This window comes from Malurus melanocephalus, unplaced genomic scaffold (assembly GCF_030028575.1).
Source record: "Malurus melanocephalus ecotype Western Australia unplaced genomic scaffold, MMel_1.1 scaffold_780, whole genome shotgun sequence".
Taxonomy (NCBI): Eukaryota; Metazoa; Chordata; class Aves; order Passeriformes; family Maluridae; genus Malurus; species Malurus melanocephalus.
In genome coordinates, this window is record NW_026624012.1 from 173,804 (window position 1) to 186,404 (window position 12,601).

The 12,601-nt window shown below is 56.3% G+C and overlaps 1 protein-coding gene across 1 annotated transcript in view; it reads left to right on the forward strand.

Moving 5' to 3' along the window:
* Positions 1-12,601, forward strand: part of LOC130584847 (microtubule-actin cross-linking factor 1-like) — a 161,953-nt gene that overhangs the window by 118,066 nt on the left and 31,286 nt on the right. The window contains exons 55-60 of the mRNA XM_057385079.1: positions 6,883-7,044; positions 7,579-7,749; positions 8,790-8,956; positions 10,139-10,298; positions 10,681-11,007; positions 11,664-11,748. Of these exons, the coding sequence (XP_057241062.1) occupies positions 6,883-7,044; positions 7,579-7,749; positions 8,790-8,956; positions 10,139-10,298; positions 10,681-11,007; positions 11,664-11,748 (1,072 nt within the window). The remainder of the gene's footprint in view (positions 1-6,882; positions 7,045-7,578; positions 7,750-8,789; positions 8,957-10,138; positions 10,299-10,680; positions 11,008-11,663; positions 11,749-12,601) is intronic.

A 12,601-nucleotide genomic window follows, 5' to 3' on the forward strand; every position in this document is an offset into this window, starting at 1 on the left:
CGACACCGGCCGCCGGGAAAGTTAGTGCGAGCGGGACCGGCAGCAGCGGCAGCAGCAAGAGGAGGAGGAGGAGGAGGAGGAGGAGGAAGAAGAAGAAGCAGCAGCAGCAGCGGCAACAGCCGCCTCCAGCCGCGGCTGCTCCCCGTCCCCCCCGACGTCTCCCGGAGGCAACTCAGGGGATTCCATCCCGCTCCGTCCCTTTGCCATTTTTGGATGCGTTTTATGGCCAATTTTTTTTTTCCTGGGGAGAAAGTGAAAAAAAAAAAAGCGAAGACCCAGCAACCTCCCTCCACCGCCGGACTCGGCGGCCGTGCCGCCACCACCGCGCACCCACCGGCTGGATTTTGGGGGTTCCGCCGCTCCCGGTGCCACCGGGCGAGGTGACGGCAGCAACAATGCCATCATGTTTTTGAGACAGGAAACCTCCGAGTTTGCCCTGAATGAAGAACTTCCTGTGTTTAAAGTTGTACGAATATCCGCTGACAAGCTCGGTTCAAATGAAAACACGAGAGTYGGGGGGAGAGGCTAATTCGGACCAGCTGGACTCGGACAGAGCCCGGAGCCGGGCAGAAAACGCGCGGAGCCGCTCGCCGCTGCCAGCCGGGAGCGGCCGGGACAAGCAGTGCCTTTGTTAGTCAAGAAGGACGGACGGGATAATTTAAGAGCTCCAAACTCTTCCGCCGTTCCCGTCGCGAACCGCTTGGAATATTTTCCCGGAGCTGTCGGATTTTGGATGAGCCGCTGACGGATGGGGTTTTTTAGGGGGGGCAGGGGGGCGAGATGGGTCGGGACCTCCGGTCGGGCTGCTGAGCCGGCGCGGTGCTGCCGGTCCCCCGTTCTGTCCCCATAGCTTTTTGGGATTGGAGGCTGCCCCGGCAGGTTTGGGACCTGCTGGCCGTGTGATGCTCCCTGCCGTGGCGGGCCAGAGGTTGCCGGGGCGGTTCCGTCATCCCTAAGGACGAGAGTATGGGCAAACCACTGAGCCGGCCAGACTGTTTACGGCAGAACCGCACCTGCCTGGGGAAGGGCGACGAYGAGGATGGTTATATAGAGGATTGCTACGTGCCCCAGCGATCCATCTACGACACCATGAGGATCAACGAGCAAATCGATCAGGGGTCCAAGGTCAACCAGCCCTCCAAGAGCACCCTGGGCAAAGGGGATGGCAGCACCATCTCCAGCAACGGGACTCTGGGAGCTGCCAACGTCTTCGAGTCCAGGCCTCCAGAAGCCAAGAAGCTGGACGAGCGGGTCATCTTCGACCAGCTGAAGCTCAGCAGCGACGTCTCCAAACCGGCACCGGCTCCGCCAAAGAGGCGGCCGAACCCTGAGAAGAAGGAGAACGTCAACCGGCGCTCATGGAAGTCCTTCATGCCGCCCAACTTCACCGAGTTCGCGGAGAGGATGGGCGCCTCGCTGAGCGAGGTGTCGGAGGTGGGCGCCTCCAACCCTTCCCTGCGGGATAAGCGGGACTCCAGTGCAATGCTGGCCGAGCAGCCGGGCCAGCCTGACCACGGCGAGCCCATGTCCGAGTCGCTCACCTTGGAGCACGTCTCCAAGTCATCTGGCACGGCCGAGGCTCTGGCGGGCAAGCAGTTTGGTGCGGATGGCTACGGCGGTGCCCGGGATGAGCGCCAGGCCCTGCTGAACGCTGGTGACGGCCGCGCCAGGGACCTGGCCAGGGCTCGCCGGCTCCCCAGTGCCACCTGGCCACGAGCCAGGAAGAATTTCATCAGGGGAAAYTTCAACGACGGGCACCAGGAGACCCTGGAGGCCTCCGAGTCGGACTCTACCGTGGAGAACGTCAACCTCTCTCCGTGCCTTAGTGAAGAGCTGCTGGATACGGGACTGGATATTCTCATCACCTCCAATCTCAGGGAGAAAACAGAGTCTGAGCTGAGATTTGAGGAGGACGAGCGCTGGGTGATGATGGAGGAGTGGGAGGAGGCGACGCTGTCAGAGAGAGGAAAGGCTGTTCTGGTGGCAGAGGAGAAGAAGAGCTGTTGCTTGGCAGATATTTCTGAAGAAAGGGAGCAATCCGCTGCTCCGGAGGATGGCTCTGCCCCCAGCCCGGGCACCTCCCTGTCCTGCCCATCCCCTGGGGGTGCAGGGGGCACGTCCTGCACGGAGGACGCAGCGGTGCAGTGCAGGGTTGAGGACTTCACTGTGGTTTTGGAGCRCTCGACCAGCGCCACGGGCCCCGAGCTGTCGGACACGGACTCGGTGCAGATGTTCCTGGAGCTGGAAGAGCAGTGCCTGACCGAGGACGGGGGCGATGGGGCTGTCCCTGTCTGTCTGGAGGTCCAGATATCCCCCATGGACTCGGAGGGRCTGGACCCAGACTCGGCCAAACTGGCTCTGTTGGTGGTTGAAGGGCATAGAGTGCCCTTGGACATCAGCGCTTCGGACTCGGCCGTGGTGTCGGACCTGGAGGATTTCGATGTCACCTGCAGCTCGCAGGTGCTGAGCACGCTGGAGCCCTTGACAGAGCCCTTCTCAGAAAGGGACACCTTGGCTGTCACCCCAACGGACTCGGACGGAGGGGCCTCCCCCAGCCCCGTGGCCATGGCGGGGCTGGGCTCCCTCCTGGTGGGCGAGGTTGACCCTGACCCATTTGGGGACACGGATTTTGTGGCTTTGATGCCATCTCCAGGGGCACATCCCGCTGCTGGGCTGGGGGCAGATGGTTACCCCAGTGCTCCTGTGGGGTGGGGTGAAGATAACCAAGACTTGCCTCCTGAGGGGCCCTGTCCTGGCCGAGTGTCCCCCTGGCAGCCCCCGGCTCCGGACATGGCACTGGATGAGTTGGGGTCACCCCTGCCACATGGCCAGGCTGGCGTGGAGGGCGTGGTTCCATTCAGGACCCATCACCTCCTGCCTGCGAGGACTGAGGTCACCAGCTGGGGTGTCCCAGGACTGGTTTCTGAGGATGAATCTGCAGATTTRGGGTCAGGGAGCCGAGCTGAGGGCTGGACWCGCCCAGCAGAGAGTGGGGATGTTTGCTGTGGGTCTCTGCTGCCTTTTCACGCCGGTTCTGCATCAGAGCCGGGCTCCAGGGCTCCRACAGCGTTCCCGGTGCCTGCTGAGGACCTGCCCTGGGAAATGGTGACCCTGGGCCGGGGTCTGGCTCTGCAGGGCGCTGCCCACATGGAGGGGATCCCCGTGGAGGTGGCTGTCACCCACGGGGGGACACCAGCGGCTGTCCTGCAGCCAGGAGATGTGGAGCTGCTGTTTGCCCCTGGCTGGGGGCTCCCGTGTCCTGCCAGCCCCGCCGCCCCCGAGCAGCTCCCCAGCACATCACCCATTCCAGAACCTTCCATCCCGTGGGATTTTGGGGAGCTTCCTGCCCCACCCCACCCTCTTTCACCAGGAGTTGTGGCTCAGGGGGCACCCCCAGCCTTCGGGGATCCTGCCGTGGATGCTGAGGAACCTCTGGGAGCCACCACCGCTGCCGTGCCCTTGATGGTGGAGGAGCTCCTGGAAGCCCCACCGCCCTTCGCTGACGTGCCTGCTGCCACCGTGCCACCCGAGCCGCTCATCCTGGGTGCCAGGGACCCCAGTGGTGACACCAGTAGTGACCCCGTGCCACTGGCGGTGGCCTTAGGGGACACCGATGACTTTGCCATCGCGGTCGTGCCGCCCATCCCGGAGCACCTGCCCGCTTTGGAGGAGGATGACCCCGCTGCAGCGGGGCTGGCGGTTTGGGAGGGTCCCCCTGGTGCCTTCCCAGCCCCTCCAGAGGGTCCCAGCGTCCCAGAATTGCCAGGGACACGCTCTGCCCTGGCACGCAGGGCACAAACCCTGCCCAGGGCCGCGCTCAGGGACGCCCTCCGGCCCCGCAGATGCACGGGTGGCCTGTCCCCGTGTCCTGGCGAGGCAGAGGGGGCGCGGGGCGCGGAGGGACCCCTCGGCGCYGCTCTCGTGGCAGAAGGGCCTCCCGCTCTCGCAGATGGATTCGTTCCAGATAACGAGGTATTTGTTGCTGGGGCTCTCGCAGCCGGGGCTCCAGGCGCAGAAAACGCTTCATTTTGCACTCCAGGGGTGGGTGGGAGGTGGGAGCCCGCTCAGTAACGCACGATCTGGGCTTCCCAGCAGCCTTCTCCCTCCTGAGCTTGGCTTGAATTTGGCAGGCAGGAAGTTTTTGGGGGGGATCGTGCGATTGTGTAAGGAAGGGAGGCAAAAGACTCTTCGCTGCTCGATGACCTGAAGTGTTGTCTCACCCTTTTTTTTGGCTGATTGAAGCACGTTATGGTCACTCAGATGGAAATCGCAGACTTCAGAGAAACCTCCTCGCTGGCTCCTGGCGGGGAGTTCCCATCCTCGGAGCAGAAAAAAAATCCATCAGGAAACAGAAACCTGTAAAATGAATCAAGTGCAAACAATTCCTGTGCCGTGCAGTCATCTCTGTCTGTAGTTTTTTTCTGTGAGCGCGGMGGTGCCGAGGCTCGGCAGGCGCTCGGGAAGGGGCTCAGGTTCTCCTCTGRCCTTCGGGGATTTGCCAGAGGGACCTCGGTGCCGGAGTTCCCACAGCCCAGCGCCGATTTCCTGCCGCCTGGGTTAGGAGAAATAGCGCTGGGGAGACATCAGGAGTTAGTCAGCGCTGAAAAGCCCGGTTTGGTGGCGATTACTCATCCTTTGGGCTGTACCACGCCTTTGGGAAGGATTTYGGAGAGGTGTTTTCACATGGGGGGTCCATGTGAGTGTGAGCTGGGACACCCAGAGGGGTCTGGCTGAGTGGAACACCCTTGGGTTCTTGCCACGGGTGTCTTGTCTGAAATTCAGTGGTGGGATCCTCATTTTAGGTTCAGCACCTCTGATTGTTAACCCCATAAACCTCCCCCTTGCTCCAGGCGTGGCTGGAGGTGCTGGTCCTGCCTGGAGCTCCACGTCCAGCAGCGATGGGGTTAAGGGAGCCCAGAGCAGCAGAGAGCCAGGGGATGCTTTAGGAAAACTTTCTGGGAGCCAGGAGGAGGCRGAGGTGGAGCAGATGTCCTGCTGCTCTCCCAAAATGTCTGTCCCAGGACACCTCGCTCCACGGCTTCCCCTGCCCAGCTCGTTAAATATTTGCTCCCAAGCTGAGTCACGGCGAGGTTAACGAGCTAAATCGCTGGAATCTTCAATGAGCAGAGCAAAACAAGGGTGTTGGACACRCTCACCCTCGGGCTAGAGCTGGGATTATTTTTGTCAGAATCCTCGGGAAACATCAGGCCGGCCCATACCTGCGCTGCAGGTACCCCTGGTTGGAAATCCTGCCTTTTCCACAGGGCTCCTTCCCTCCCTGGCTGCTTCAAAGTTTGTTTTGCAGCCTGTGGAGAGCCCAGACCAGCCCAGCGTGCCAGGCTTATCAGCCTGATCCTTTTGTGGCTTTGGCCCTTCCACCCAGCAGCTCCATATATAAACAGGAGCAGCAGAGCRGCCCGGGAACCAACGATTCCGAGGCACCATTTATTTATTTCTCAAGGCCGTGGCAGAATTCTCCACGAGCAAAAAACCAGCTCTGGACAGTGTCTGCCAGCTCACCCCTCTCTCGTGTCCTGGAGGGACCTCCCTGCCMTCCTCTTGCCGAGCTCTGCTGGGGAAAAGCAGATTTTTCCCTTTGGGAACGAGGCGGGGAAAGTCAAAGCAGTGCCTCCCGCTCAGTCTGGGAGCTCTGTGTGTGTCTTTTGGGGGGTTTAGGTGTGTTTTGAGGGGATTTAAGTGTGTTTTGGGGGATTTTCGGTGTGTTTGGATGTGTTTTGGAGAGATTTTGCTGTGTTTTGAAGGGGTTTTAGTGTGTTTGGGTGTGTTTTGGAGGGGGTTTAGGTGTGTTTTGAGGGGGTTTAGATGTGTTTTGAGGGGGTTTAGGTGTGTTTTGAGGGGGTTTTGGTGTTTTGGGGGGTTTAGGTGTGTTTTGAGGTGGTTTAGGTGTGTTTTGAGGGGGTTTAGGTGTGTTTTGGGGGGTTTGCCTTGTGCTCCTCCAGGCGCAGAGAGCCGTGTCCTCCACGAGCCACTGCTCTGCTGCCGGGGCAGATCTCACATCCCAACTCCTGCAGTTTGACCCCTGCTCTGCATGGCCAGGAAAGACTCTGCTCCCTATTTTGGGATATYTGGGGTGCTGGCAGCRGGGACAGGRCAGCCTTGTCCCCTGAGACCGTTGGGGAAGGACTGGACAGGGACAGTGCACGGGCAGCGCGTGGTTCCAGCAGATCCCCGGCTCTGATAAAGAGCATTTATCTCCTCCGCAGAAACAGGATTCTCCCCKCTGCCTCTGCTGACAATGGGGAGCTTCATTCGCTCTCCTCCCCCTTCCCTATCAAATCTTTTTTGGTTTAGAAAGCTTTTCCCCACAGGATTCCCAGGCAGGACCGTGCCAAATCCGTGCTAAACGACTCGCACATTAATTGCCTATTGCCTTTGTCTTTGGAAACGCAGCGAGCTCCTCTCTGCCTGTAATTTCGTGGTTAACGAAACTCGTATGATGTCAGGTCTCTGCTCTCAATAGCTTCACTGTGAGAATTGCTCGGGGTTTTTTCCCCAGGAGCATTATTTCCCAATCTGATGGCGGGTCRGAGCCGATGCTCTCATTTCTTCCTYGCTTTTTCTCCTTTTACCTCACCCCGCTGCTCGGAAAAATGGGATTTGCCCGTGGAAAAGCAGAGGTGGGGGTGGATGAGCCCTGATTTGAGCTCCACACCAGCAGATTCCCGTGACATCTGTGTCACTGGGTCAAGGCGAGGGAGGAGTTGGGATGAACTTGCACAATTCCAATAAAATCAGTGCGAGTGGCTGCTGCACCTTCCCTCGGGAAGAAAGCCTGTTGTACCAACGGAGTGATTGAGGGGCTGGAAAATCAGCTCACAGCTCATAAATCACCTTTTTCTCTCCCACCCTTTCCGTCCCCAGCAATTCCAGAAGGAGCAAGTGGATCCCCTCCAGGTGAAGCTGCAGCAAGTCAATGGAGTGGGTCAGGGACTCATCCAAAGTGCCGGGAAAAACTGTGATGTCCAAGGGCTGGAACATGACATGGAGGAGATCAACACCCGCTGGAACACCCTCAACAAGAAGGTGGGAGCCTGGGGAGGGGCTGTCCCTGTTTTTTTTGGGGGTGTGGTGGTAGGAGGGGTCATTGGGGTTGTTTTTGGGGCTGTTTTCCCCATGCCTGACAGTGTAGTTTTTGGGGCTGTTTTGCCCATCCCTGACAGTTCGCTGGGGTTGTTTTTGGGGCTGTTTCCCTGGTGCCTGACGATGCAGTTTTTGGGGCTGTTTTTTCAGTGCCTGACGGTTCACTGGGGTTGTTTTTGGGGCTGTTTCCCTGGTGCCTGACGATGCAGTTTTTGGGGCTGTTTTTTCAGTGCCTGACGGTTCACTGGGGTTGTTTTTGGGGCTGTTTCCCTGGTGCCTGACGATGCAGTTTTTGGGGCTGTTTTTTCAGTGCCTGACGGTTCACTGGGGTTGTTTTTGGGGTTGTTTTCCCCATGCCTGACGATGCAGTTTTTGGGGCTGTTTTTTCAGTGCCTGACGGTTCGCTGGGGTTGTTTTTGGGGTTGTTTTCCCCATGCCTGACGATGCAGTTTTTGGGGCTGTTTTTTCGGGGTGCAGGTGGCCCAGCGGGTGGCTCAGCTGCAGGAAGCCCTGCTGCACTGCGGGAAGTTCCAGGAYGCGCTGGAGCCGCTGCTGAGCTGGCTGGCAGACACCGAGGAGCTCATCTCCAACCAGAAACCTCCCTCGGCCGAGTACAAGGTGGTGAAAGCCCAGATCCAGGAGCAGAAGGTGAGCAGGTGGGAGGGAGCCAGATRATATTTTTGGGGTCCAGCTGGGGTGTGCATGAGGTGGATCTCAGCTCCTCACATCCCAATGTCAATGAGGCAGCTCAGGGATCTCCCTGCCCTAAATCGCTGCGTCCCTTCCTTATCCCGCCGCTGGTTCTGCCGTGTTTTCCCAGCCCGGAGTTTCACTCTGTGCTGGTAATTCCACAATTCAGGAGTGCCCTGGTGGTGGTGCAAAGCCTGGTTCAGGGTGTTTGCACAAAGGGAATGTCACTGAGGGTGAGAACCAGCCCGAGGTGTGCCGGTGTTGGCAGAGATAACAGCCCGGGGTCGGCGCCTGCCCTTCGGAGAGGGGAGGAGGGGAGGTCGAGTGTGGTCGTGGGSAAATATTTTAGAAATGAACTCTTACCCAGGCTTGGAAGAGGAAATGGGCTTCAAGTGGAAGTTAAAAACTCGATAAGTTGGAGGGGGTTGGTGGGGAAGGCTCGGAAAAGTTTCTGGAACAGAAGTGGTTTGGATCTTGGATGGTGTGAAAGGGGAGGGGAGTGGACAAGAGGAGGGGAGGGAAAAGGGAAGAAAAGGGGAAAGGGAAAAGGGAAGGAAAAAGGGAATGGAATGGAACGGAATGGAATGGAATAGGATAGAATAGAATAGAAAATAGACCAGAAAATAGAATAGAAAATAGAGTAGATTAGAACAGAAAATGGAATGGAATAGACATAGGAATAGAATAAAATAGAATAGAAACACAATAGATTAAATGAAAATTCACTTGGAAGGGACCTACAGACCCATGTCCAGCTGCCTGACCACTTCAGGGCTGACCAGATTAAAGCATGTGATCATTATAATGTCGTATAATATAACTCTATAATTTTTCCAACTGGTTTTGAAGGCAGAGCCGTCCCCCCAGGCTGGGCCTGGTCTTACCCCAATGCTGGCAATGGTTCTGAGCCACAATGACAGATCTGACCTCTCCAGGGGGCTGGATTCGGTTCTGCTGCCCCAATCCATGACTTTTCCCCTTCCTTTGTCTGTCCCCAGCTGCTCCAGCGCCTCCTGGACGATCGCAAGGCCACGGTGGAGATGATCCAGGCCGAGGGCGACCGGATCGCGCAGTCGGCCGAGCCCGCTGACCGGGACAAGATYGTGGGGCAGCTGGAGAGCCTGGCACGACGCTGGGAAGGGCTGCTGGCCAGGGCAGCTGCCAGGTGAGAGTGGCTGGGACCAGCTCACCCCATAAATCACAGTGCCCCGGAGCCGGGGGTGACAACATTCGGGATGCTGGCGGAGATTTGGGTGCAGATACATCCTGGAAATGTGGAAACAGCTGGGAAACGTGGGAAATCAAAGGCTGGCTGGGAGCTGGAGCTGATAGCAGTGGTTTACAATGGCAGGGAAGAGCTGAGATTAAATAATTTCCCTGCAGGGGAGGGATGTTATTTTTATTCCTGCGAGCGTTCACGTTCGGCAGCATCCTGTTGACACCTTTCTGCCGCCAGAATCTTGTTTGTCAGTTTATCAGTTCCTGATTTCCACCTCAGCTGATCTTTGAGGTTATGAAGTCACTTCTGAGGGCCAGATTGGACCTCTCCCAGTGTTTTTAATCATTGCCAACAAACTGGAGTGTCCATCAGGACTGTCCATCAGGACTGTTCATCCAGAATTATCCATCCAGAACTGCCCATCCAGGATTATCCATCCAGGATTATCCATCCAGGATTATCCATCCAGGATTGTCTTTCACCAGAAGCTCTGGAATACCCCGGCCAAAAGCTGAGGGATCTCCAAGACAGAGATGGAAGCAAAGGGAGTTGAAACAAAATGATCTTTGAGGTTCTTTCTGTCTCAAACTGCTCCAGAAAAAGCTGATTTTGCAGTTTCTCCACACTGATTTTTGTCTTTGCCTTCATAACTGCCTGACATGGTGTCTCACCTTGCTCTGAGCGGGGCTCCCTCTTCCAAATGCCTGAAGCTCCAACTGGGAGCTATTCCTTGGTGTTTCCATTGTCTTAAAGAATCACAGAATCATCCTWAAAAATCATCTTCAAAATCAGAATCAGCTTAAAATCATCTTCAGAATCAGAATTGACCTTAAAAATCATCTTAAAAATCAGATTCAACCTTAAAAATCATCCTAAAAATCAGAATCTACCTTAAAAATCATCTTCTAAATCAGAATCAACCTTAAAAATCATCTTCAAAATCAGAATCAACCATAAAAATCGTCTTAAAAATCAAAATCAACCTTAAAAATCAGATTCACCTTAAAAATCATCTCGTTCCAAGCCCCTGCTGTGAGCAGGAACACCTTCCACCAGCCCAGGCTGCTCAGGACCCTGTCCAACATGGCCTCGAACGATTATTTCTGATTTTATGATTATTCCTTGCAGGCAGAAGCARCTGGAGGATATCCTGGTGCTGGCCAAGCAGTTCCACGAAACCACAGAGCCCGTGTCCGACTGGCTGTCGGTGACGGAGAAGAAACTGGCCAACTCGGAGCCCATCGGGACGCAGACGGCCAAAATCCAGCAGCAGATCAGTCGCCACAAGGTAGGAGCCGTGCAGGAGCAGGATGGAGGTGGCTGCAGCCAGGTCCCGCTCCGGTGGTTGTTTCCACCACAACCRGGGCGGTTTTTGGCACAAACACGGATTGGAGGAGTTGTTTTACGGACAGACAAGGCTGTGTGGGTAAACATTAAGCTGGTGCCCTTGCACCTCCCAGCAGATTTGTTCAGAAAAACCATTCTCATCCACGTGTTCTTTTATTTAATTTTGACTCATTTTGCCCGCTCGCGGGTGGGTTTTGTGTTTTTCAGTTGCGCTCACCCGTCGTGTCGCCCATTTCACGTTGCGTTTCTTTCATTTCGCTCATTTTTTTTCCCCTTCCCTTTTCTGTTGTCCATTCTCCCCTCCCTCCCCCCTCGCCATTCAGGCCCTAGAGGACGAGATAGAGAGCCACTCCACCGCCGTGTCTCGGGCGTTGGGGGTCGGGCAGGCTCTGTCCACCCTGAGCTGCGCGGCCGAGCGGCGGCTGCTGGCCGAGCGTTTAGAGGCTCTGCAGGGTCGCTACGGCGAGGTCCGGGACCGGTGCTGCCGTAAGGCAGCGCTGCTGGAGCAGGCTCTGGCCAACGCCAGGCTTTTTGGGGAGGAGGAGGTGGAAGTGCTCAACTGGCTGGCTGAGGTGGAGGACAAGCTGGGCTCAGTGGCCATCAAGGATTACAAACGGGACGTCCTGCAGAAGCAGCATGCCGATCAGCTGGTATTTCTATTTCCCCTTTTTATTTTTTTTTTTCCATGTTTGTGTTTTTATGTTGTTTTCATTGCATTTATCTGGTTTTGTTTATGTTTTTGGCCTCGCTTTTAATTTTGCCAAGCTCGTTCTGCTGCTGGTTCTCTCCGAGCCTAAAGAGATTTTGTGTGTTATGAACAGCAATTGTGGCCCCCACCAAAAACCAAAAAAAAATGGGCTTTTCAGGGCGGGGGAGGTTCAAACAGCTCGTTTGCTTTGTGTCTGAGCCGGCTTGGCCACCCTGTGCCTTCAGAAAGCCGGATGCTGTTTCCAAACTTGAGAGCTGGAAAAGCCTGGTGGGATTTTGGGGCTGGGCTGGGCACCGAGGAAGCCTCTGCTTCCCCTCCCTGGGGCTGTGCAGGCTCTTTTTGGAGTGAAGTTCTGTCTGATGCAAGGGAACATCCTTGGTGACACAGATCAGTGGGTTGGGATGGGTTTGCTGTAAGATTTGGGCCTTTAGGTCCCAGAAATCCCAGTAATTCCCATAGAAGGATGACTGGGCAGCTTTCAGGTGGGTTGTCCACCATCTCAGCAGGGAAATTCATGCTCTTCATGGCATCCCTGGCTGGCACGACCCAGGGACCTGCCCCCACAGCAGAATAACCCAAATTCACCTTTTCCTTCAGGCTTTGAATGAGGAAATTGTGAACAGGAAGAAGAACGTGGACCAAGCCATTAGGAACGGGCAAGCTCTCCTGAAACAAACCACAGGTACAACACTGAGGAGATCCTGGGAAGCGTGGGGGGTCCAGGAATCCATCCTCCCCGTGCTTTTCCTTGGGAACTCCATGCTCTGCTGGGTGGAAGCCATTCTCCCTCAGCTCCTCATTTCCTTCTGGAAACTCCCAGAGTTGCTGGTTTGCCTCCAGCAATTCCTTGGATGCTGAGCCACAAACTCTCCAGCTGAGAAAGGATTTGCCCGGTCCCAAATCCCAACCCCGCAGCCGGATTGGGATTCCCACCGCTGCCGTGGGGATGCTCAGGGCTGGGGGAGGCTTTTCTCACTGCAGCCAGCTGCAAAATCACGTGGAAAAGAGGTTAAAAATACCCCCAGCCCTCTGCTGATATTGCTTTCCCAGACAGAGCGGTTGTGGCTGTTGCCACGTGGGTGTGAGTTTGTGTTTGTGAGTGGGAAGGGAGGTCGGGGCGCTGCGTTTCCTTCAGATGTGGCCTGCTCGGAGCAGCTGTGCAGCCCYGTCCTTGTGGGAGCTGTGAGCAGGAAGAGTCATTATAAATGTTTTGGCAGCAGTTCCGTGTGCTCTTGGAAGCTGCAGCGAGGGGCGAAGTGACCCTTTCTCCTTGGAGCTGGGACACGCTGCTGGGAACGGAGCTGGGGTGGTTTTGGGGCTTGTGGTGGAGCTGGGCTTTGCAGGACACTTATCCCATCCCAAATGCCATCCCAAATGCCATCCCAAATGCCATCCCAAATGCCATCCCATCCCAAATGCCATCATAAGTGCTATCCCATCCCATGGATCCCATCCCATCCCATGGATCTCATCTCATCTCATCTCATCTCATCTCATCTCATCTCATCTCATCTCATCTCATCATTTCTGTTCCC